General features: G+C 32.2%; 1 protein-coding gene across 1 annotated transcript in view; it reads right to left on the reverse strand.

The window, feature by feature from the left end:
• PKD (serine/threonine-protein kinase D3) overlaps positions 1-27,930 on the reverse strand; it is a 287,780-nt gene that overhangs the window by 160,195 nt on the left and 99,655 nt on the right. Inside the window, exon 2 of the mRNA XM_075367438.1 lies at positions 21,051-21,186. Coding sequence (XP_075223553.1) covers positions 21,051-21,182 — 132 coding nt within the window. The 5' untranslated portion in view covers positions 21,183-21,186. The remainder of the gene's footprint in view (positions 1-21,050; positions 21,187-27,930) is intronic.

Here is a 27,930-nt window from a genome sequence, read left to right on the forward strand (position 1 = left end):
CAAAAATATAATCGATTTGAGGATATCAATTTTATACTTCAGATAAATTTATCCTGAATGTTTTATTCAAGTCTATTAGACAGTTCCTACCAACACTTAAGAAAAAACTGATAAATAGGTATAAATCTAATTGACTGTTAAATATATCTATTCTACTTTTAGCTTTTACTTTTGTGTCTTTTGTGAAGGCAACAGCTCAGTTGCCTTCTGTTTCTCCAGATACCAGATTTTATTTATTATCTGGAAGGGACAGCTCAGACAGAAATTGAAATAATGTATATCGTACAAATATTATTCCAAACGTTATCGTATTTGAATTATTATCCTTTTAGGTTTTACTAAAATCCGTCCACAGCATGTAATCTCAATAAAAAAAACTAGCCATAAAGAGAAGAAAGAACACAAAATGAAAGAAGGTGGGTTGAGCAGTTACAAATTTCAAAAAAATTCAGTGAAAGTTGTGTAAAATTTTATTTTCTTTATAACTTGAAATATTTTGCTAAAACGCATCCAGAGCAATTTTGTTGTTTATATTAAAAAAAAAGAAGTAGATTATGGCTGAGTAAATGCCAAAAATATATTTTATCATCAAACATAGAAGGGAATATTTCATGTTAAAGAACAATAGATATTTCTAAGATTTCGTAAAGGTAATTCAATCAAATAAATTAATTGGAATCTATTTTCGCAGATGAAATTTTCGAAAATCACAACTGTATGAACAAATCTATAATAATCTTCGCAAATGGCATTTTTGAAAATAACTTCGACCGAGAGGTTCCTTCAGGGTAAAAGATAAGCTAATATCCAAAGAAACGCTTGAAATTCAGGTATAAATTTAAGTAAATGTTATCCAACAAAATTACAATGAAATTGTAAACCGTACGGTAAGAGTCTCGTAGATATTTTTTCTGCTCAAAAAACAAAAATTTCTGTAATATGATTAAAAATTTTTTTAACAAAACGATACAAATATAAAAAAAAGTAAGACACTACATTTCTTTTATCAAATATGTTATTAATTTAGAATTTTGTTTAAAAAAATGCACCGGCCCAATTTCATTTATTAAACAATTAATAATCATAAGAATTATACCAGTGTAAGTCAATTATTATCCGCAATTTAGTTATATTTTTGTTTATGTTGGTAGTACTGTCGTGTTGCGTAGATGACGCATGCGTGGTTTAATTGTTGTTATGTCTGTGCAGGTTTGATGCTGCTAGGTTAGTTCTATTATCGCTGCCCTGCCGTTAACCATGGCTGCTCCGCTTCTATTTGCACCAAAGAAGAGTAACGTTCAGCGATCCGTTTTTTGTGATCGGAAGGTGTATCAGGGGCCGAAATTCATCGAAGACTTTTGGTACAGCTCGGGAACAGTGTGTTGCAGCAACGGAGTGTCTACGAATGGATTGAAAAATTCAAAAACGGTCGCACAAGTGTTACGCACGACGAAGGAGCCGGACGACCGTTTACCGCAACAAATGAGGAAAACATAGAGCGTGCACGTGACATGGTTTTCTTAGACAGACGAGTAACTATCGATGAAGCGGCACATCGTCTGCAAATTAGTCACTGTTTGTCTACGAAATCATCCACAACAGACTTGGGTTTCATAAAGTCTGTGCAAGTTGGGTCCCAAAACAACTCACACAGTTGCATAAACAAGACGCGCTTGGACATCTGCCAAAAACATTTGGATCGCTATGGTAACGAACGGGACATCTTAGACAGAATCATCACTGGTAACGAAACATGGATCCATCATTACGAGGCGGAGAGTAAACGGTAGAGTATGTAATGAAAACATCCAAATTCGCCCTGCAAAAAACGTTCAAGACCCAACTGTCCGCAGGAAAACTGATGCTTACGGTTTTTTGGGACTCACAAGGCCCAGTACTGGAACATTATGAGGAAAGGGGCACGACAATAAACGGAGCGCGTTACAGTGAGATGCTTACTGCCAAGCTGAAGCCTGCAATTCGAAGCAAACGCCGAGGACTGCTGTCGAAAGGTGTTATGTTGTTGCACAACAATGCCCGTCCACATACTGCTACCCATACTGCTGAAACGCTCCAGAAACTCGACTTTGAAGTACCGGCTCATCCTCCCTATAGTCCTGATCTTGCCCCTTCTGACTATCACTTGTTTGGTCCACTCAGAGAGGCATTAAGGGGCCGTCGATTTACCTCGGAGAAAACAGTGAAAGAAGCGGTGCATTCCTGGCTCGCAGCTTAACCTAAAACTTTCTTTTATGAGGGCATCAGGAAGCTTGTGCAACGATGGATCATTTGCGTTGAAATGCAAGGGGACTATGTTAAAAAATGATGTACATGTAAGTTTCCTATTTGTATTGCAATAAAATTTATAACTACATTGCGGATAATAATTGACCTACCCTCGTATTATTTCTGTAAATGTAATATGTATTACATATAAATGAAATCGGGCCGGTAAGAGTTTTTTAACAAATTTTTCTTCTTTTTTTTTTGCTTATTATATGGAACGCTTAAACATTGATTACTATCTAATATGGTATATCTATTGTCTATTACATATATTTAACATGTATTTTTTTTAAAAAAAAATCCTAAATTAATAACAGATTTTGATAATAGAAATATAGTCTTACCTTTTTTGATATCAGTATCGTTTTGTTAAAAACAGTTTTATTTATATCACAGAAATTTTTGTTTTTTGAGCGGAAGAAATTATATTTGCGGCAGTTGACAATTTTATTGTAATTTTTCTGAATACCACTGCGTTTTGTTAGATTATTCTTTTATTTTTTTATGAATTACTGATTGTTATCTTATGGACTTATTACTAAAATTTATTTCCTTAGAACAAACAAATTGAATTTCACGGCCAATTTGTTTGTTGATAGTCATATCATTCACTTCACACCATATTTTCCCTTTTTTAATAAAATTAGTATAACCTTTACGAATCAAAAATCCGTGACGTAATATTGCACTCGATTTTTATCGTTAAATTTGATTTTACCAATAGATTTTATTTCTATTTTATTTATTCCTTTATTAATAAAACTAGTATAATCTCTTGTAAACTAATGCTTTTATTTTTTTCAAAGAAGTGATGGGAATTAAAAAAATTGTTTCATCTTCATTACTTTCATTTACATAACAGCATTTACTATTAAAACAAGGTGAAGTAAATTTTCTTTTAAATTTTATTATTTCAAGTACATTATCAAGTTTTTGTACGCTGCTTAGTACTATCAATTACTGCAATCTAGCGGCTCGATTTGTAAAGGTACATTAAAAAAATGAATAAAATGACATATTCGAGTCCCGCGATTCATCAAATGGAAAAAAACGTTGTCTAACAAAATTCGAGGTATTTTTTGAAAGTATTCTTTATTACAAATTAATTGAACTGTAATATAATGTTTTCATGATTATCTTTTCCCCATTTTCATTTCACTGTTAGGTTAGGTCATGTTTAGAACTGTAAACGTAGTTCGTTGACTCCGTCGCCACTTACCAACGAAGTTCTCTAACGTGATTTTAAATTGATGAGGATTGGTATTTTGAAAGAAATCCAAACGAAAAAAAGAAGATATTTTTAAGGAAAAGATTTGGTCTTATAAAGGAAGAAACACGTAATATTTACAAAACTCAACAAGTCTCAACAAAATGTTTGAAAAAAGCTTAAAAAAATGCTACAAAAAAGCTTGAGAGAATACTTTTATAGGTCACACTTTAAGGATGAATGATAATAAAATTTCCAAAAACCCAATCCTGCTATATTATCTAGAAAGATATAATAAAAGTATAAAATATGTTAAAGTTAAGAAAGACCTAAATGTAGTAGAAATAAAAATTCCGAACTTAAAAAAACGAGAACTAATAATAAATAAAAAAATTAAAAGAAATCTGGAGGGGTTTTACCAGGAAGAATAAGCATCAAAACAAAAATATTAGTAACAATAGAATTTAGGTAAAGGTCAGTAAAAGAATAAAAAAAATACTAAGGAAACGAAGAAAGAAAGAAAAGCATTAAACGCTATCTATAATTGGCCGAAAAAACCTGATAATATTAGGAATGTGTTATACCCAGTAGTTCACGTAAAACATAGATCCTAACATTTTTTTAAAAATTACCTCTTACTAAAATACCGGTATTCATAATTTACGTTTAACTGTAAAGTCCTTTAAGCAGAGTTAGCGTTCGCTAAATGAAGATTAAACAATTATTAATGTAGGTTAAATAGAAATACGCATCAGCCTTCTTTTGTTAACGAGTAAAAATCAAGTTTGATAGCTGTTAGGCTCTCTGAAATGATAAATGACAGAAAATTTAATAGATTCATAAATTTCAGTAGATTACATTGCATAAAAAAAATCTGTTAAAGTATAGTCGACGTATATTTAAAGATATTCTGAAAAAAATTCGAATAAAAAGAAAACGTCCAATCTATTTTATCTGATATAATAAAAATCCTACAAGGAAGACGGTTGGAAGTTGGCATATATAGTAAATTTATAGATCGTAAAATGTGCAACAAAGAGCAAAAATTAATTACGGATTCCATAAAGAAGCCTGAAACATAGAAAGTACCGTTTTATTAGTATTTAAAGCTATTTCATACCACTTTAGTCAATTGTATACGTTTTTACTCAATTATTGATAAAGATTGTAAAAGCAAACATCAGATTGCTGAGTAAACAAAATCTGTTTTTATTGCAAGCAACGTGTAATGATTACAAGAACTATTAGACTAAAGTTTTAAAAGATTATCATACCAAACTGCATTTTTTCGTTAAAAGAAAAATAAATGATTTTTTTTTTTTTGCAACTAAACAATTGTAATAAAAATGAAGAGTTTAAATCAAGTTTTAACTGACAAAAAAAAATTGAGTGAAATACAATGTATGCGCTGTTTCCGTTGCAATACAGAATGAGAAGGAATACAGGAATTAAAAAAAAATTTTGAGAACTAAGTAATTATACAAATGGAAAAAAAACAGAGCTTTAAGGATAAGCTGTTGACATTGTTATATTTTGAAAAAAATCTAATGTGGATATCACATGACTTCCTTATACGCCTATTAAATTTTCTGTACACATTTTTTTTAAGTGAAAAGTACATAAAATTTTATTTCATTAATAACTTCTGATATTTTTTCATATATTTTTTTATTGTTATTATTAGATTATTATTTATTGTAAAAAGTTTTTTATTATCACAAGTTAATAATTAAATCAATATAATTAACAAAAAAAAAAAAAAAATCAGATTTTCACCAAATCTGACGTGGACACCACATGACTTCCTTATACGCCTATTAAATTACATAAACACATTTTTAAAAGTACATAAAATTTTATTTCGCAAATAACTTCTGATTCTTTTCATATTTAAAAAAAATTATTATTGAATTATTATTTAATGTAAAAACATTTTTATAATCACAGATTAATAAATTAATAAATCAATATACTTAAATTAAAAAAAAAAAAGTTAAAAAAAGGAAATGAAGTCGAATTCGAATCGATGTGCCTTCCCCTTGTAAGATAAAAATATTTCATTAATAAACATTTTATTTGGCTGTAACTCTGTAACCAATGAAAATAAGTACCACTTATGATATATCGTTAAAAAGCTCTCAATTAGGGCTTATTACTGCAGTTAAGAAAAGGTCCAAAATTCAATTTGTTTTTTGATTTTGGGCTTTTTTGGCTGACGATTGCAATCAAAAGGGGAGGTGCACAACCAGATATTACAACAGTCCTAAATCCAAAATTTCAACATTCTACGACTAATCGTTTTTGAGTTATGCGAGATACATGTGTACGTACAGACGTTACGCCGAAACTAGTCAAAATGGATTCAGGGATGGTCAAAATGGATATTTCCGTTGAAATCTGGAAAACGAAATTTTTCGCCATCACAATACTTCCTTTACTTCGTACAAAGAAGTAAAATGAGTTAAAAGAAATACTAAATGGAAAATGGATTCATCGCTCAGAAATAAATTCAATGGAATAATAAAATATCACAGAAAGACGAATAATCAAGAAAATATATGTTGGTAGAAGTAAATGCAATATAAACCAGATACTGATGGATTCTGTTATTTTAGGTTACAAAAGATTACACGGGGCAGATGTAGTAAACAAAAATTTAAAAGCAGAATCGCACGATCTAATGTTATACAATACGGATCTATAAATTACAAATCAAGGTTTCAATGTAATTAGTGTGGAGATTAGCAAATTATATTATTAATTAACGCATAGACAATACAGAAAATAAAGGATATTAAAGCGTAGAAGAAGTTTTCGAAATGTTACGTTACAAGAGGATATAGAAAGTTAATTCCGTCGATAAAGTCCGAAATGAAGAGGGCTTACGAAAAATAGATGAGTAAACGTTGCAGCAGAATTTTGTAAAAAGATGATAAAGAGTGGTTTACAATACACCCCAAATAATTGACTCGTACCGAAAATCAGATTGTTTTGAGATAACAGCATTTACTAAATTCAATCAGCACATACGACTCCCTCCGGAGAAGGGGGCCATTGCTCCCTCCAAATAACTACGGTCCCGTTAGGCGTATTCGTGCCAGCCTATAAGGTGCTGGTACCGAAAGGACTTCAGCAGCCGGCCTGAAGGGGAATCACGTCGGAAACAACAGGCTCTAAAGCTTAGTTTCCCACGGTCAGACCCAGTTAAAAAATTACACGCTGGTCCATACGGATAGGAACGCAAATCACCAAATCCGTCCATAAATAACATTAAAAATTCATAACCGCCACTAAATCACCCATGAAACACGCCCGATAATAGACTGATACAGCGGAATTGGACATTGTTCAGGATCTACGATCTCTAGGGAGAAATATTGAAACGCCCGTCATTCTGGCGTTCGGTTCCGTTTCATTTACTAAAAATTATTTTTTTATATTTCAGTATTAAGCAGTTACGTAAGACACTTTCGAAACTAACTGCGGAAAACACCTTTGTTTTTCAATGCTCTGTAAAATGATTTATCACAACCGTTAAAATTAAACATTTTTGAGTTGTTTCCCGTGGGTACTTCATATGTTGTATTTGGTGTGAGGCGGTCTCATACCTAAAACAGATCGCTTTGAGGTAGCAGCATTTACTAAACTTTACTTTTTCATGTTCAATAGTTGAAAAGTTAAGTTATTAAAAGTGTTTCCGTACTCTATAACATCTTATACATACACATATATAAACAGATAAAAGATATATAACAAATATTTAAAAGTTAAAAGATTAGCGCAGAACAGAAAAGAATAGAACATCAAACCAGTCGGATGCCTAATGATTCCTGAATACAGCGCTTTATGGTATAGCGATTTTTTAAATGCACTGTTGCAGAAGGGTATTGAAAAAGCTCGAAATGTAAAGCTATTAAAATGAACAGAAATATGAATACAATAATCTAAGTAGGTATGCCTAAAATATTTTTAATCGAAAAAATACAACATACGAATAATAAAAAATAATGAAATACGTCCCAAATAATACAACTGAGATTTGTTATTTCATCGTAATATTTTAAAAAGGACGGAATAATACAGTAAAATTATTTCCTCCTTATTAAAAAAGGCAGAACGCATTCCGAAAATTAATAAATGAACGCAAAACAACGAAAAGTGCAAAAAATTAATTTGTATAAAACATTTTATTTTTAATAGCTATTGCACAATTAAAAGTAAAATAGAAATCTAAGAATTCTGTCTGCCAAAAAGCAACAGGTACGCAAATAAGACAAGTAAACTAGTAATGGAATGTGGAAGAAGGTATTTTGCGCGGTCATAATCTGGTATAACACTATATGATTGTGGGAGGGGGGGACTGAGCGAGCGAGCAGTACAGAGTGAAAGGCTGGCCAAGTTTAATGACCTTCATAGTACCGTTGTTGCCTTGATCTACTTAACTTGCTCTTGGCTTGCGCCTGCTTGTTCATGTTCACCTATCGAGCACCAAAGTGTTATAACGTTAGCGTCCTCGTGTTCCATTTTACTGTAATGTCAAGTTCCTCGTTTACTGATTGTACTTACATAAAATTACAAACGCTGTACTAGTTACTTTGCAAAGATCATATCTCGCAATTTCTTTACATTTTACAAATCTAATGATGCTTTGTGAGTATATGAAAACTGACGATTACAAATTTTATTTTCTGAGGAGACAATATTCTTAGCTACAATTCCAAATTTCCAACTGACAACTTTCAACAACATTAGTACTAAAATAAAATACCAGATATTACTCGAAAAGGAGTGTAAAATAAAACCGAGGTGTATATATATATATATATATATATATATATATATATACTTTACTTACAGAGAAATTTATACGTGAATATTATACGAGGTTATGATCTAGGAATTTCCTGTTAATAATTTCAATCCTTTCACTTTATGCAGCAAACTTAAAACATTTTTGATTTCAAGTATCACAAATGTTTCAACAACATAAACGTCTTCCAAAAGAGAAGTTAAAAAAAATAGGTATTAATTTCAAAAAACAATCGAAAACTGGGCAACAGAATTTTCATTCTTTTTCCTGCTGCTGCTCCGTTCTTTTTATACAAATATATTAATATAAAATATTTTTTAACCGATATTTTTTGGATATACATTAAATTTTTAATTAACTATTTATACTTGACTAAGAGGGAGGCAAGCCAACCAAATGATCTGAAATGTAAAATCCACACTCAAATTCAATTTAAAAAAAAAAAAAAATACGGGTATATCATATTTTTAATTAGATTTAAATACTGTTGCATTTTTGACGATACGGTTCAATTAACGGCAGTCCTAACAAAAATCTCGATTAACCAAGACAAATATTTCACGTAACTAATTGGGTTCATTGACTATTATGAGGTAGTTTAATTTCAAAATAATATGACACAAAAGTTCTGTCCGTCGCGCTTCCCATTGCTGCAGTCCTGAACGGGTTTACCGACGACCTGACATTTGTTGTGACAGCCAAATCGGAACGGGCAGTGAAGAACACAGGAAACGAGGCGATACTCGTAAATATTATTATCTCGCGCATGGAAGAGATCGGGCTTAGCTTTCGCCTAAGAAGACACAACTGATCGTAGTATCGGGTGGGTGTTAGCTAACACTGTGTTGCCACGATAGTTACTCCGACGATAACGTAGCTCGCGGTGTGGCTCGATAAGAACGCCACGTTTCTGAAACGCGTAGTAGAAGTATAGATTAAAGCCGAGAAAACGGCTGCCGCTAACGTCGGATAAAATGCCGCAAACATCGGAGTCCCTGTACATGGAAGCGGAGGGTCTTAGCACAGTTAGTGCTCTCGAAAGTTTTGTACGGATCACCAGTTTGGTCCGTCGCGCAGGAGAGGGGGAAAGCCTGTGTAATTCTTAGACGGGTATACAGGGCTTTCTTCCTTCGACTGTGCTGCGGGACAGGACATCTTAGGCAATGGCTCCGGCATAGTGGCTGGACTTGAGACCCTGGTTCTCCTGGTTCGGAGCCGGGAGAAGATGTACTGTAGAGCGGGTAAGCCGGATGCGGAAGCATCGCTTGTCCGCAGGTGGCAGGAGAGACGGGATTAGTCGAAGAAGGGAGTTCGGACAGACTGATTTCGGACCTTCAGAGATAGTTGTGCCGCAGACACGGGGGAAACTGAGGTACGAGTTGACAAAGTTTCTCACGAGTGTTTTTACGGCATACATGTGTGCGCGGACGCCGAGACCCTCCGCGGAGTGTGAGGATACATTCCGGAGGATTCCCTGAGAATTGTGGGATGGAGATACCGTAGAATTCACGATGTTCATGTGCGATCGGTTCCTGCAGCACACGGGGAGCATCCAGGAGAAAATTCGGCGTGCTCACCTCAGAGAACATCACTGGGATTATTCTGTAGATCGAACAATCGTGGCCTTTGAGTCTCCATTGAGCCAGGTTTCTCAAAATAAGTTTCTACAGATCGTGATCACGATCTAGATGAAAATGAAGTGTCATACTGAATTATTATCAGGCAGTGAAGGAAAAGGATATTTAAAAAACCATCGAACTTTATCGACCAGAAAAATGAACAAAAAAAAATTGTACTACGAAAATTGCTTAAACTTCAATCAAACGTTTTTTTTTTTTTAAACTAACTTGAATTGTGTTATATTCTAAGATATTCTTTTTTCTACCGGGAAATTTTGAGAAAAACGGTACGTGTTATTGTTTAAAAATTAACCAAATGAATATAGAATACCGCACTCTAGAGCAGAACGTCAGCGTATGCGTTGTAAGACACGTTTTATGTTAGCAACCTAAACATTAAAAGCTGCTATAACTCTATCCCACGGCCTCTTAATGAACATGAAATGCACGCTATAAAAGAAGAATAAAGGTGCTATCTGAGAAAATGTTACCGTCTATTCAGTAAGACTCTGACCTGAAACTTGGTATTGTAATGGAGTAAATGTTGGGATTACATCCAAGCATGTTCAGGATGTCGACGTATAGACGCACCACCGTATTTGGGTAAGTAGAAAAAGCAACAGGAATCACATCACTCGTAACTTTTTTCAAGTATTACAGGCATAGAATTCTTGTAATTCTATTTAAACATACTCATTCTTTAGTCTAGTTATTTATTGATAGTCTAATGCCTTATATCAGTCGATCGATAACAAAATGCATATTTATTAAAGATTTGAAAATATTGGCTCCGAAAAAATAAATGCAATGTCAAACTGTACATAGTTTTGTAGGAAAAATGATTTTAAAATGCTTTAAAACTACATAATTAATCCAAAGTAACGCAGTGAAACACAAAATATTTTGCCAAATTCCCGACTGACATTAAACTTTACAGAAGACGTACAGACTATAATACTTAACAGATAAAAATAATATAAAAAAAACAAGATTTTAAAAAACTTACACTGTTTTATTATTTTTTCAAATAAAGAATGACTTTTATTAAAAAAAAATCGATGTGGCTAACACATGACTTCCCTGTACGCCTATTAAATCACATTTACACATTTTTTTAAAATGAAAAAGTACATAAAATTTTATTTCATTAAAAATTCTGATAATTTTTCTTTTTTTTCTTATTGAATTATTATTCATTGTAATTTTTTTTTCCAATGAGAGGTTAATAATAAATCAAATTAAAACGAAAAAAGTTAAAAAAAAAGGAGATGAAGTCTTGATTCGAACCGAGTGCCTTCCCCCTTGTAAGATCCAAATATTTCATTAATTAAAATTTTATTTGGCTATAACTCTGAAACCAATGAAAATAAGTACCACTTATAATATATTGTTGAAAAGCTCTCAATGAGGGCTTATTAGTTAAGAAAAGTGCAAAATCAAATTGTTTTTGGATTTGGGTCTTTTGGATACTTTTGATTCAGTCAATTGCAATCAAAAGGAGAGGTGCACAACTAGATATTACAGCAGTCCTAAATCCAAAATTTCAACATTCACAGTTAATCGTTTGTTGAGTTATGCGAAATAATACACGTAAGTGCAGACGTCACGCCGAAACTAGTCAAAATGGATTCAATCAAAATATTTAGATCATAGGGGAAGGCACGTCGGTTTGAATTACAATTAACTCCTTTTTTTAAATTTAAATATATTGATTTTTTAATATTTGTTTACTAACTTCTCACCGTAAAAATATTTACGATGAGAGGTTAATAAATAAATATTTATTAATTAAGCTTAAATAATAAAATATTTTTTAAAATATTTTATTTCTCTGTAAAGAAATTTCCCATCAACAACTGATATTCAACGATAAACCGGATAATCCTGTATTTGATAATGCTGAAACCGTTTTCAATCGTTACACGTTTTTCTATAATAGATTTGATTGTACAATTATTCTGTTTTAAAAAAATCTTTACATGAAACGAGTTGAAATCATACTTGTCAGGATCTTTTCTGCAGAATGTTTTTCTTTTTTTAACCACCTAATCGTGGGTGTAGAGATGAAACGAGTTAAATAATAGAAATAATTTTATTTAAATCGGTAAAAAAAAAATAATTTTACATTATATAGATTACATTACGAATGGAGTACAGTAATGCGCTTACTTTACAACTGCCTCAGAGCATAATCCTGGAAGAATGAAGGAAAATTGTGCATGAAACCTCGATCTAAGCGGGATAACAAAAGATTAAACTAATAAATAAAAAAAGAGAAGTGTTATTCTACGGAACACTAATAATACGTAAAAATAATTATTATATGAAATATTACCGATACAAATATGATAAAAATAATTAATATTGCTACAAAAAAATAACAATTTGGGAAACATTAATTTAAAAGTATTTGTGTTATAATTTCTAAACGATGGGCAGTATTTATAACAACAATTTTCTGAAATAGTAAATATTTTTAATTATTCGTAAATCAATGGGGAAAACTAATGGTGTAAAGATTAAATGTTTCAAATAACAATCCGGAAGTTTAAGGGATACCTCGTGGAACCTTTCCTTAGTCAGGGAGCACTAAGTAGCAGTTCTTCACTTTGTGAATCGTATATGTAGGATCATAAGTTTCCAGACCAGGATGTGTTGTTAATTTTATAACACGAGAACCCACAAAATTTCTGTGTATGAATTCATACTAGACTCGAGGGACGGTATGCCTCTAAAGTAAGATCGATAGTTTACAGGGTCAATTCAACTACGTAAATTTTTTCCAGTGTTTAAAAAGGTTTGACCTAGCGGTTGATGAATCTTGTGCCTATAGAAAGATGGTCCAGTGGAATAAATATCTGATGCTCGATATTTATTATATATATATATATATATATATATATATATTTATTTATTTGATTTTAGAATAATTCTGTTAAGAAAAAAAAACTTATTTTCAGTTGAAAGAGTTAAAAAAATATAAATAATTTTATTTGGATCTTTAAAAAATTACCGATCCGTGGAGGAGACCGTATCGATCGGGAACTTCAAGGCCAAGAGAAAAGCTGGCCTTGCAAACCGGTAAGCTGTACTGCCGGTTTGTGTGGGTGTTCCTCGAAAAGGCTGCTTTATTCGACTGTCATCGTAGAAGTTTTGATTCGTTTATGAAGGTGAAACCAATCATCGGTCAGAAAAGTTAATAATGATGAACAGACACTAATTGTACACGTTCACGCGGTTGAAAGACGGTTCGGTAGTTGCAAATCAGCCTAACCTCCTAACAAAAGGAGTTTACATTCGTGTTACATTAATTATACAGTTATTTTATATTGCTAACCGTAAGATATATTTTAATTGTTAGTTTGACAAGAGGATGGCGGACGCATACTTGATGAAAGGCCTAGTAGTCCATATTCGTCCTCAAAGTTATTTTAATCTTCAAAAATATTTTATACCTTTATACCTATACCTATACCAGAACAGGTTTTGGGTCTATGGTGCTAAGTGGGCTATAGGGGAGGTGGCAGGAGAAATTTCAGTTAACCGATTATCAATAATCCAGGAGGCGATTGAAAAAATCTAATAACTTTAAACTTGCCGGCACACTCTTAGTCTTCAGATTCGTCCAAGAAATTACATTCGTAAAAAATAATATAAACTAGATTTTTTTTCAAATATATCGACCCAAAAAGGATACAAAATACTGTTGAATTTAGAAAGAGTTATAGCCATTTCACTGCAATATTAGGAAGATTTCATAAGAAAGCTACCTATTGTAATTGGTACCATGATTCGACTTCCGGAAAATTTCGACATATCTTTGCGTCTCATATCCCTCAGACCCCAAAACCACCATCAGTTCAAAAGTTTATATATACTCTTATATATATATTTTTCACTTTTTTTGTGGACACGATAACTGCCGTAATTTTCCACCAATCACTTTCAAATTTATACATAAAATATAACGACCCAAAATCTCGGTGAGTTCATTAATGGGCAAAATCGGACTAGCGGGTGGAAATGTGAGGGCTTTTTCGAAAAAAACATAATATCGCTATAACTTTTTTATTAAATAAAATATCGAATTCATATACTATTCTTTCGATAAGGGCCTAAAACTTATATTAGTAATGTTTTTTGATATCACCAACCATTGTCCCAGGGGGTGGAAAAATGGGATTTCGAAGACAAAAAATCATACCTCCCTCATAGGCACAGTATCCAATCGGTTTAAAGTGGTCGTTCGTCCTCTAAACATTACCTAAAACCTTTTTCTGAAGAAAGTTTTGATATGACGAACCGTTACGCCAAGGGAGGACCAAAATGTTGCTGGAATTGTAAGAAGTTGGGGCTCGTGGTATGCTAAACATGTGAAAGTTTTTTTCGCATGAAACCGCTGTTATATTGAATAAATTTGAAGTTTTTCTTAAGTTTAAGGTGGAAATCTTTTTTATCCCCTACTTAGCACCGGTGAAATCTATCTCCACCTTCCGGCGTCTCGAAAGGGATTTTTTATCTACATTTATTACAGTCGTCAGAGAAAATACCAAAAATGAACACAAACAAACAAAATTTCTAATGATGGAGGCAAAACTGGAATTCGGTTCGTTTGGGCAATTAAGCAGGCAATGAAATTTATGTATTATAAACTAATTTTGTAATTAAAATAACATTTTAAATTAAAATAATAACAATAATAATATCTTCACTAAACGATGAATGAAACCCATTTATACGCCAATATAGGTGAGAACAGTTACTCGTATTAAAATGAATTTGGTTTTCTGCCAGGATATTTGATAATAGTCCAGCCCTCTCCATCCGACCTACATTGGCCGTTCTAATGCTCTTAATACTTTGCGGTAACATTTTATTATAACTTCTTTTCGTTGTTGCAATGCAGATCTTATAAATGCATTATAGTATTTAGTTTCTGTTTTAAGTAAATATAACTTTAAACTAAGTTTCGAATCAAACTTTTAACTTCATAAGAAATTCAAAAACCAAACTTTTGTTTATCGTTCAAAATAAAAAAACAAAAACAATTTTAATGCTGCTTTATAAAACTACATTTCAATTTAAAAAATTAAAATATAAGAATTTATTTTAATATTTAAAAACTCCATTATGTTTTTAATATAAATATAATTTAGAATTAATATATTTTTTAAATTAATGAAAGCTTAGTTAAATAGTTAATGGAATACCTTTATTTGGAAAAAACAGAAAGCTCACAAAACCAGTTTATACACAAAAATTTACTTAAATAAAAAATCTAGAAGGCCATGTTTATTGTTAAACAATCATAATCAGTAGATAACATGACCGACAATTTCAAATTTTACAAAATTACAGAGAGGTTAAATGTACACACCTCTCTTGCTTAATAAAACATACGAAGGTGTTTTTAGGATAACTGTGCGCTTCACAGTTCTAGTGGTTCTAGGTAGTTCTAGAGTGGTATTTGGCTGTTTTGCGCATGGGCACATAGGAAGCTACACGCGACGCTGCGAGGAAGAAAGAACACTGTCGCTCTCGCAGTGTTGATCCTGACGTGCTGGTGGAAGTTAGTTTTTTTTTTACTCAGCGTGTGTTATGCTTAAAAACCGTGTACCATATTCTTGGATGTGATAAAGTATAGAATTAGATTATTATCCTGCTTTCAGCTATTTTATTTGATTCATTTTTTCAAAATAAGAACAGATTTCATTTTTAAATGAACAGATCAAGCTTGAACTGTAACAATTTAGGTTAAAGTAAGTAAAAACTGTTTGATTTTGTTCTTTTAGGATTTTATCAAGTTTCTGAATAAATTTTCTTTTTATACATGCTTTTTTTTCCTTTTACACAATTTTAAAAGAAAGTCTAAAAATTTTCTGGAGCAGAACACCGAGTAATTTTAGCTACCAGCCGCCACTGATAACTATAACAGCGTTTTACATAAATGTAAAGTACAAATTTTTTTATAAACTATGAACTTTTATTAACTAGGGAGATATATTTCGGCCATTTTAAAATGATAATTATTTTCACCCTCAGACACAAAAGGAAAAGAGCTGAATGTTTAAATAATTGCATCAACATTAAAAATCCCAAAAAATTGAAATTTACTATACTTTGAATATATAATTTAATGTGATTATAATCAAAATTTGAGACGTTAAAACAGTTAGTCATAAGCCCGTTTCAAAGAAAATGATAGTAGATTCATTAATGTCACGAATATCTTCCTGGTAGAATAGTAACGTCTCTGCCATTCAACCGATAGATTTTGGATTCGAAATCCAGCCAAAAAAAAAAATTCATCTCTCCATCAGCGGTTGTAATTGGACGGTTAGCCTAAAGTCGCTTGAAAAAAAAAACACAGACACAGATCCGTCGTGATTATACTGGTATTAAAAATTTGATGCACCATCAAAAGCGTGAACTAACTTCGTGAACGGTTTATTCGACGAATAAATGGGGTTAAAAATTAATGAAATCGATCCATTTTGTGAAGAACAAGACTTAAAACACAAATAAATAAAATATCAATTGAGAAGTCTGTTAAAAGAGCAAATAAATTTAAAAAAAACACAGTTTTAAGACTTTGTTTCAGGACAGCTGTGCGTTGTTTCTGATGCACAGCTTTCATGCACACATACACACAAAACTTAATTTAAAATATTTATCATTTTTTTTAAATATAATATTTTTTCGTTAATTTAATTCAATGATTCTTCTAAAGCGCGCGCGCATGCCGTATTTAATTCGCACAGGTATGGAGGTACAAGCGGCGACGGTCGACAGCAACTAAACTAATGTAATTTCACAACTTACATAGAAGAAATTTCGTTTGTACGGTCGGCAGACTGGTGTAGCCGCGAGGCTTAACGCACCAGGGACCGAGTCGACCGGGCGATCGAGTTCGAGATCTACCCGCACCGATTTACTTTTTTTCACTTTAAATATTATTTATTTATTAAATTCTACCGTTCACCTGTGACGTCACAACATAGCACACGATAACAGCATTTTTTGAGGTGGTGGTGCGATTTTGCATAAATTTTTTTTGCAAATACTGTTATTTTTTAATTGTTACCAAATGTGCCTAAGAAAAATATGACCTTAATTAGTCGAAATGTGGAGATACTGAGGGAAGTGACATTTCTTTACAGCCTCACCCCCTTGATCTTTTAAGTTGAAAATTTAATGACATTAACTCCCGTATAAAGTAATCCGACCAAGTTTGGTCAAAATTGGTCCAGTGGTTCTGGAGATATGAGATGATTTATTTATAGGCACACACTGAACACGCACACACACACGTACATTAATATCCGGAAAATTTCTATCCGTTATTTTTGTTATTTTGGGTTTCTTAAGTGTCAAAACGTCAAGATCCGGTGAAGACTGCATATGCTGAAATTGGACAGATTACAATACTTTTCCGTCTAGAGCTGCAGCTCTGCTATAGAGCTATCCAGACGGGAAAATAAAATAAATATTTCGTTATAATTAGATAAAACATTAATTAGACTTTAGATATCTTTAATGTACTTTGTAATTAAATTATAATAAATATTCGTCTTCATCTTGTAATTAACATTTATAAGTTTCCTGATTATTTTCATGTACTCGCTAATTTCTAATTAGATTTAACCTTACACCTAAAGAATACACTCATAAAATTCATTTACAAGTATAAAATTGTAACAAAGTTATAATTACCAGGATTAATTAATCACTAATACAAAATTGTTTACCCACAATTAAGCAAGCATAATATAAATAATGTTCTCTAAATCTTTTCACCACCTCGAGGAATGCTTTTTTTCTTGGGATTATAAAAAAGCTTTTCCCGGCTCTGGCGGTCAAATTATGAAATTCATTTTTGAAAAAAGTTCCGGCTACGAAATTATTTCGAATATTTATTTTTTTTTAATTTGGGAGCTGCCCATCAGGAGAGGAGTATTAATTATTTTAGTGCTTTATTGTTTAACAAAATACGTTTTGAGCATTAAAAGTTTGCAATTGGGAAAACTTTTTTTTCATTATGAGAGCAAGGGGAAGGCATTCGGATAAAATTAATTGTTAAGAAGAAAATATTTCCTGAGTGGTGGTAATAAATTAAAAAAAAAGAACTTTTTAAATTTTTTAAAAATATACAAATCAGCCGTACTTTTAAAAGTTTAAAAAATTATAATTTTTTTATGAAGGGATGAAAATATTTGGCTTATTCTTTTTTTTCAAAAAATACTAAAGAGCTATTTACGAATCAAGATTTTAAGTCCAATGGGTGAATTTAAAATATATTTTTAAAATTTTAAAAACGTAAAAAAATATTTTTTTTTTGTTATCACAGGGCACTGGAGTGGAACGGGAAAAATGTATGTAGTGGTTTGAAGGCCTATTGATGTAGAAAATATAGATGTAAAAAACTCGCATTAACTTCTTTTCTGAAATAAGATATAGTTAAGAAAACATAATCATTTTTGGAGGTGATGAATTTGTGATCTTGATTGAAACTTGGTTTTGTGAACTTCAACTTTTATAAAGAAACATTTTTAGTTAAAGAACCCAAGTTTTGAAATTTTATTTCGGTTAACATAACATCCTATCCAATTTTCCCATTTTTGTAAAAATTCATAACCACCCTAAAGGTAGTACCTATCTATCACGTGTGAAGCAAATCGGTCAAAGGGCTCCAGAGTTATAAGACCAAGTACAGGTCTTACGTTCATACATACAGTACTTACGTTCATACGCACAAATCTCAGTTTCAAAAAAAAATACTTTTTTGGTGTTGGGAAAACCGGAATAACATTTTTTCGAAGATTGTTTAAAATGTATTTAAATTTGTCACTGTTAATTTTTAAAAAAATATGTCTCCTTAAACTGTAAAACTAAAAAAAGACCAATTTTTAGTTTCTTTTTTTGACCGATCGATTACTTTCCCGTTATAACTGTAGCAGCTTATATTGCTATAGCTGGGATTATAAAAATTGAAATTTATTGATAACGGACAAATTAAAAAAAAAAAAAAATAATCTGATTAGCTGTTCAAGTGATCCGAAACTACCATCCAGTTCTCTATGGAGACCACGCAGGTGGGTCAATGAATAAGAGTAATTCTACTCGTGTAAGATTTTAGATTTCTTATATTTATTTATTTTGAATGGATTGCTGCAAAAAAATATGAAATAAGACAACTTCAACAAACCGTAACAAGCTACCCTGCACAATTCTAGGCACAATCAACGATAAATGATCCGTACTATTCTGGAGGGATTTAACAGATCACGTACCGCTCGCTTAAACCTTATTACAATAGTATAAAATCACCTGCTTCCCCAATATTAACAAAACTGCCATATTCTACATTAGGTTGAGTAATTTTGAATAACCTTTGTTAGGTTATAGGCTGCTTTCTGCTAGTCCTCAAATCGCCTGCAATAATTACGCAGGAGATTAAGAAAATTAGAAAATAAATATCAGAATATATATATATATATATATATATATATATATATATATAAAACTTATAAAATGAGAAATGAGAGATGCCTCCCTTTTCTCAAGAGATATAGAAATTAGCTTCACTACCTTTCCGTCCTCTGGACGTAAGGTTCCACCGTTGCTGAATCACAAAAATGAATGAATTACATTATCCACGTGATGATAGCTTAAACAATTTTAACCATTCCTTTTTTCTTATCTTATCTAAAGCACTCGTTCGTTTTTCAGTAAAGTGATAAAACTCCTGGGGAGACTTCCAGAAATAAAGAGATATGTTTAGTTACCCTTTTAGGGAAAATCGGGAGTTTTTTTTTAGGAACTAGGTCATTGATTCTCAAACTTTATCGTTCATCGCCCACATTGAGAATCAAAAATTTTCTAGCGCACCCCAAAATTTTTAAACTTATCATCTGTTAAAAATAATAATTGCAATTGACATTTTTAAGATGCGTTCTTAAAAAACAGCAATTGCAATTATAATTTTTAAACGTGGCATATCCTATTTCCGAGTTGAAACTTACATTTTAAATGACAGCAATTTCTCACTGATTTTTTTTTAATTTGATGATTTTTTAAAATCTAAGGTATACCGTCAAAAGGTATTTAAGCTTTAATTATTATTTTTTGTTCTCCTTTTTAAGCATTTTGGTTGCAAAGTTAAAATAGCTTGAATACAATCCTTTTTTATCATAAAATATAGGTGTCCCTTTAATTTTTTGTACTAGTGTAGTAGGTATTTAATTTTACTTTGAATATCAGGAAAACGTAATTTTGCCCTTTTTTTTTAATCAGCCATCGCCTTCCTAGACCGCATGAACGCCCCCAATTTTCTGTAGGCTTTCAGCGCCCACAAGGGGGCATTATCGCCCACTTTGAGAACGAACAAACTAGGTCACAACTAGAGATCGGATTATATGCAACATAAAATGCTTGAAATATGCAAGAAAAGTGTCAAAATATGCAACTTAAAATAATAAAAAAATAATTTTTAGTTTTTTATTTCAAAATCAGCATAAGTAGTTGAATAAAATATCGATAAATTCGATAATTAAAAATTACTTAACATTTTGTTACTTTTGTAAACATAAACAATCAGAGGTACTGTTTCGCGGCTGCTAAGTGTCCTCTAAGAGCCGTGCAGCTAATAGGTTTGGCCGGCCACAATGTAAGTTTTCATTTATTAACAAGGTACCCTACCGAAAACTATTGTAAATATAGCGAAAATATGCAATAACCGGTGAGAATGGGCTTAATATGCAAATGCATATAATCCGGTCTCTAGTCATAACATACGCATACATGTCAAAGTTTTGGTGGATGTATAGAAGATGGGACTAAAAGGTAATCAAAAGTACATCGAAGTAGAATTGATATTAACTCACACCGACGTGTATTCTGTGAATTCAGTGAACTTTTGTTCTGATACTCTTATAAACCACTTTGGCTAAAATATTAAGATAAATAAACCTGTAAACGAAACGGTACGAAAAAGTAACACCTAATAGAGAGAAATAACAAGAATAATTTTTCACATTGATTCAAACCACGGAGTTAAAATCGGGTTGACAAATAAATTTTAAAAAATTCAACAAGAGAACAAATTGAAATAGAAGTAAATTTAACTAACCTTTGTATTAATAAAATCACATGCGTAGTCTTTCAGCGTTTTAAGTGTTAAATTGCTTGGATCAGCTGTGACAGTATCTCTAAAAAATCCAAATTGGAAAAGGAATGTAACCTCAGGACCTTCAGAAGCCATAACTCTGAAAAATATAAATACAGTACAGGTTTAAGTCTCAGCAATAATAAATTATTATAACATACCACAAACAATTAAAACAATATATTACATTCTTATGCATGTACGTGACCGTAACGACAATATTAATTCTTTTTTTTTTCTTCAACCAGTTTTTCAGCTACTGCCGGATCTGGGTGTGTGTGTATATAGGCAAATACAATTACCGCTACTGTCTTGCCAAACCTGACGTAGCTGCAGACGTAGAGCAGTGTAAGTTTAAATGTACCGGTAAACATGTAATCAGGAATAGACTCAGGTCTCCACTCCTGAGAGGTGTAGTTAATTGAAACCCAACCACCAATTAACATCGGTATTCACAGTCTAGCATTCAAATCCATATAAAAGCAGCTGCCTTTACAAGGACTTGAACATTACAACTCTCGACTTCGAAAATCAACTGATTTTGCGATAACGTGTTGTTTAACGGCTTGATTGACACACCGAAAAATGTAACATTTCTGTTATACTTATTTCGCTAAAAGTATCCACCAGTGCTGTCTTTTTTTTCAGTTTCAACAAAGATATTGTAACCTTATTACTAATTTTTGATTCCGATTTCACTTTGCAACTTTTCTTTTTGAGATATTCAAAAATAAAGTTGAGACATCAATTATTTGTGTCTCATCGCAACCGTGGATAACGAGACACCAATTGATGTCTCAGAATGTTTAACATATATTTAATTGAATATATTTTACTTACTAACAACCGATTGTATTTATTTTTAATTCTACAACACCAGAATTGTTTGCGTACTATTTTCATAAATTGCTATACTTTTTTAAACATAAGTTACTAAAAGTCACCCTCTTCTGTAATAAAATCACATTTTATTGATAATTATATTTTGAGTTGAAATTTTTTAAATAAAATTTCAATTTAATATTTTTAACAGTACTTCATATTAAAATCTAATTAAACTTTGTCAGTAAACAACTAAAATTAATTCGAATTTTATTACAACATCCTTTTTATGTTTACGTTACGGTTGGTTTGCTTATGTTTATTTTGCTTTTATTTGCTGATTTTCAAAAAAAACATTCATTAATTTTAAATTTAAAGAAAAACCTCTGTGCTACATACACAAAAAATATCCAGGTTCTTATCTTTAAAATTATAAGTAATTTGATACAAAAAAGATTAAAAATAAACAATAATATTGCATCTTAAGTGTGACATTACACTGAGACATCATTTGATGTCTCATAGCAGTATTGAACTGCAAAACTGAACATCAAATGATATCTCATAGCAATAATGGATAACTGGCTGAGACATCATTTGATATCTCATGACAGTCAACGATTTTTTTTTTACCTCCGGGACCACCGTTAGGCACTGCTTCAGAGGATGAGATGAATGACAATTTTTGTAGCGTGTGAAAATGCCATGCCTGACCGGGATTCGAACCCGGGACCTCTGATGAAAGGCCGAGACAGTACCACTCGCGCCACGGAGTCTGGCATGGCAGTAAACCTTTTTTCTTGTTTTTCTTATTACAGGGAAAATCTGCTGCCAGTCAATCTTTCTTTTCTTTTTCCTGTTTAGCCTTCGGTAATTACCTCTCAGATAATACTTCAGCGGATAAATGATAATGATATGTATGAGTGTAGTCTTGTACAGTCTCAGTTCGACCATTCCTTAGATGTGTGGTTAATTAAAACCCAACCACCAAAGAACACGTGTATCCACGATCTAGTATTCAAATCCGTGTAAAAATAACTGACTTTACTAGGATTTGAACACTGGAACTCTCGACTTCCAAATCAGCTGATTTAGGAAGACGAGCTCACCACTAGACCAACCCGGTGGGTTACTGCCAGTCAACCTGTTAACTCATCAACTAACCCGGCGGGTTACAATATTAATTCTTAATAAAGTATAAAAAATTATCATGAACAGTAGATCTTGAACAGCTGTTGTACTTGATTTGTACGGAAATTTACTCTAGCTCATTTTACATTATATGAACAACATTTCCATATTAATGACCACCTTACAATACCACCTATCCAAAAGATTACTTAGATTTAGGATATATAAATCAGTGTGATAGATGTTTTTGTTAATAACAAAGTATGGCGTCAGAAAAGAGCAGACGTTTAAGTAATTTTCGCCGGTACCTCATAAATCGCTTGTACAATAAGATAATTTAAAAATACTACCTTATACCTAAACAGAAAAGTTCTAGTCAACATAAATAAATAATGCTCCTATTCTATAAAAAATTGAACATTTTAACCTAAGTTAAATAACCTATTGAGAATCACTCTCAATACACTCAGTTTCAGCATATCCGAAGTACAATTTATAGGATGGTAAATAAATCGCTGATATAATTAAAAAAGTGTAACATTTTCCGATTTTGTAGAGACAAAATAGCTCTGTAGAAACGGTAAATAAGTCAACAGATAGTAAATTATCAACGGATGAGTAATCAGGTCAGCAGCCCGCACGTAACTTTTACATCAATAACTCAATACGGTTCAGGATCTGGTAGCTGTACTAAATGCCAAACAACTTTTCACATGAGAGAGTACTATCTCTGACATGGAAACAAGCTATGTAATCAATGATGTGCTATGTTGCCAATTACAGCCTTTAACGCCCACGCTATTACAGGGACGTGGTAACATTAAATGTGACAAGAACACGTTAAATTCTTATCGGTTCAACGCAAGGGGCATAGCTATTCGGTACTTGGTATACCCTATGTTTCGTCGATTTTAACGTTTGGAAACATAATTTATGAAAATCATTCAACCGTTTAATCCGTCAGATGACTGAACAATTCGCAAGTACACACACACACGAACAACATTTGACTATAATTTTTTTTTTAAATATTACAATTTTCCCCTCTATTCCTGTAGTAAAGTCTGTAACAACATAATGATCGCGGTAGGAAAATTTATACAGACTCTTATAAACGAGGTACAGGAAGTTAAAAATACAACGTAATACGCATGCGTCGAACCGCTTATTCACTACCTAAAAGAATAAGTATCCAAATGCCTCTTCGAATTTACGTTTTTAACGATTATATTTATTTGAAACTTCATCAAAGTACAACTTGACTGTTAATAAATCAATAATACTACATTATGCAACAAGCCTATAATGATAGCCTTTAATATACGAGTGCGAAGTTAGTTACGACATGAGCCTTGGCGAGGGTCGTAAACTTCTCAATAGTGTATAATTGCCATTACGTAGAGGTGCACACCTTATTTTTTCTGCGGATGAGAAAGTACCTGGTGATTCAAAAATACTATGTAAATATTTACCCAGGCATTTACAACAGTGGCATCCCAAAAAGGCCTGGCTTATTACTATAAGATGTAAAAAGTTAGAGGGCGAAAGACGACTTCCGTGATTCAAAAAGGACTTCACAACTTTAAACACATCATGTGTTTTTCTATGAAATGAGACCATAACCGAATCTGTAACTTATATTAATAAATCTTTATATGTGTTTGTCATCCAACACTCAGTTTGGAGGTGGCCATGCGACCGAACCTTCACGACCGATTCACCGACCTGGAATCGAATATTAAGAAACTCTCGGACTTCTAGGCGGTAGTGAGGCGATACCCTGTCTTGCTGATAGTAATTATGTCCATCTAGGTTATCATCGTCTAACTGAGGAATTAGACAATTTTGGAGCACGTCCAGATAAACGATACAAATAACGGTTGCCTCCCGGAAGGAGAACGGGCCGTACAGTCTTTGTTTGCTTCTTGTTCTTTTTCCTGTTTAGCCTCCGGTAATTACCTTTCAGATAATACTTCAGAGGATGGATGAGGATGATGTACGAGTGTAAATAAAGTGTAGTCTTGTACAGTCTCAGTTCGACCATTCCTGAGATGTATGGTTAATTGAAACCCAACCACCTGGTATCGACGATCTAGTATTCAAATCCGTGTAAAAATAACTGACTTTACTAGGACTTGAACGCTGGAACTCTCGACTTCCAAATCAGCTGATTTGGGAAAACGCGTTCACCGCTAGATCAACCCGGTGAGTTTTGGCACATATCTAAAGAAACTTCTCTCACTGAATTAGGTTTATCTGGAGATCGTAGTAATGAAGCACACACAGTTTTCTTTCTTCCTTCATCAGTAGATCGGCTGTATTTTTTACCTACTAATTCAGCTCTAAAATATCATTTGGACTCTGCTAGATTGTCAAATGCAATGACCCGTGCACAACATTTAAGTTTTTGTACAGTTGTAAATCCCATTTTAACAATTAAATATTACACAAGAAAGTTAAGCAGTTTATGACTAATTATTAACTTATTTTATTAAACTTGAACAGTTGTTTAACAATACATCATCTGACTTTAATAATTTTTATCACATATTTTGTAACGAATAAAAAACGTGGTTTATCTGAAATTGATGTGTTTATTCGAAAACCGCCACTTTGTTTCTATATATCCTTGGAGGTTGGAATTTTCATAGAACATTTTTTGAACCTTCGTAAAAAGATCTGTAAAGTTTCAAAAGAATCGGTTGAGGAATGAGCGAATGACACTAAATTAAAATCGTATACTCGTCTTGGGACACACGGCATACGTACATACCAACAACGTCCGTGTGAAAAAAAAATTTTTTGGACTTGGGAGCACAGGAGTAAAATTTTTTCACAGATTATTTACAATTTATTTAAATCTTGTTTTAAATAAAGATAACGGATTTCGCTAGAAAAAATTAGCCAAACTAAGTCTTCCGAATCAGAGCTTTAAAAAATTGTTTATTTTAATATTCTCTTTAAAAAAAAAACCTTTCAAATAGTGTCTGAGAATCCTTTAAAGACAATACAAACGTAGAATTTAACAGTCTAAATTTTGTGTAAAAAAATGAAATCTGATTTCGAGATATTTATTCTCGAATTTGCCGAACAACATAAACGGATATATAATGTTATTTATATATCGGTATATAAAGACGATATATAAATTTACGGATATATAAAGACCATTTATGTGATCCTTCATTATAACACATGTTAAGCCGTCGAAAAAAAATACTTTCCGGTTATAACTATTATTTTTATTTTAATGGCCTTTTGAACATTTTTTTTTTTTACTTCAGATTTCATTTAGATAACTGTTTATCAGAGTTTTCTTTTTTACAGAAGTAATAATTTCGATTGAAACAATAAAAGAAAAAAAGCTAAAATTTTATACTTTATTACAATCCGATACTACATTTTATTTATATTTACTTATACTTTTATACAATCCATGCCAATTTTCCTGTTATATGTTCCGGTTATACTACAAACCGGAATAAAAAAAAAGTGTCATCTGAATAAATTATTTTTCCATATCAGTAATAATTTTTTTTCTAATAAAATTATTTATTTTTATATCTCAATAAATACTTATTTAGAGATATTTTAACGGTAATAAAATGCTTGCTAATGAAACGAATAATTCTAAACTACTAAAAAAAACTGTTTAAAATGATTAAAATTTACAAATCCCTACCACTACACCGATACTCGTTCGATAAAAAGTCCAGTCTTTTCATTGACATTTAAATATACTATATAAGTTTTCAAAATATGATTTTTTATAATTAATTTTTTAAATTGCATCTCATCGACTGCTTTTAAATATACAAATAAATTTAACAACGTGCAGTAAAAATGTACTAAGCAGATTTTAACATAGCTTCTTTGATTTATACGTTTTTTCTGTTCAAAAAATAACCGACCATTTTAATTACGCGGCAACGGAGATATTTAGTGACGTACGGTTGGCAGCTTGTATTTCGCATAACCGCCTCTGTAACCACATGTTTTTGGATTGTTGATATCTCGTTTAGTGTTAGTGTTATTGTTATTTGAATGCTACGTGTTTAAATGTTAGTAGCGATTTTTGTAATGTGCAATTTTCGGGAACAACGACAGAACGTAAAATTTTGAGTGAAACTGGGAAAACTTTTATAGAAACGTTTCAACTTTTGAAACAATCTTAGGGAGATGATACTCTGGTTCGTACGCAGTGTTAACCGTTTTCACAATTTAAAACTGATCGTCAGTCAATTAAAGATTCCTCGAGCAGGAAGACTTTCGACTTCAACTGATGGCACCCGCGTTCAGAAAATCTACGATCTGGTGCGTGCAAATCGCCGATCGACTGTCAGAGAACTTGCAAAAGAGGTCAGAGTCTCGATTCGATCATGCCGTGACATTTTGATTGCAAAATAGAACACGCATCCAGTTGCAGCAAAGTTTTGATCCTCGTTTGATGACCGAAAAGCAACAAGAACATTTAGTGGACATTAGTCGGCAACTTCTTGAACAAACCGATGACGATAAAATATTCATGCTAAGTATCACAAGGGGAGACGAATACCGGGTTTACGGCTACGATTTTGAGACAGTTCAATCACCACACTGGATTGGCAAAGGATCTCCAGACCCCAAAGAAAGCACGTCAATCTCGATCCAATGTCAAAGTGATGCTTTTTTTGATTTTAGTGGAATTGTGCATTTTGAATTCTTACCTCAAGGTGAAACAGTGAACCGTACGTACTATCACGGCGTTTTACAACGGTTACGTGAAAAAAATCAGCAAAAAGAGAACAAGTTGGGGTGAGAGAACTCATGATTCCTTCATCACAACAATGCGTCCGCACACTCAGCTTTACAGTTTTGTGCCAAAAATGAGTTGACTGTCTTTCCTCAGCCT

The sequence above is a fragment of the Lycorma delicatula genome, chromosome 5 (assembly GCF_047948215.1).
Source record: "Lycorma delicatula isolate Av1 chromosome 5, ASM4794821v1, whole genome shotgun sequence".
Lineage (NCBI taxonomy): Eukaryota > Metazoa > Arthropoda > Insecta > Hemiptera > Fulgoridae > Lycorma > Lycorma delicatula.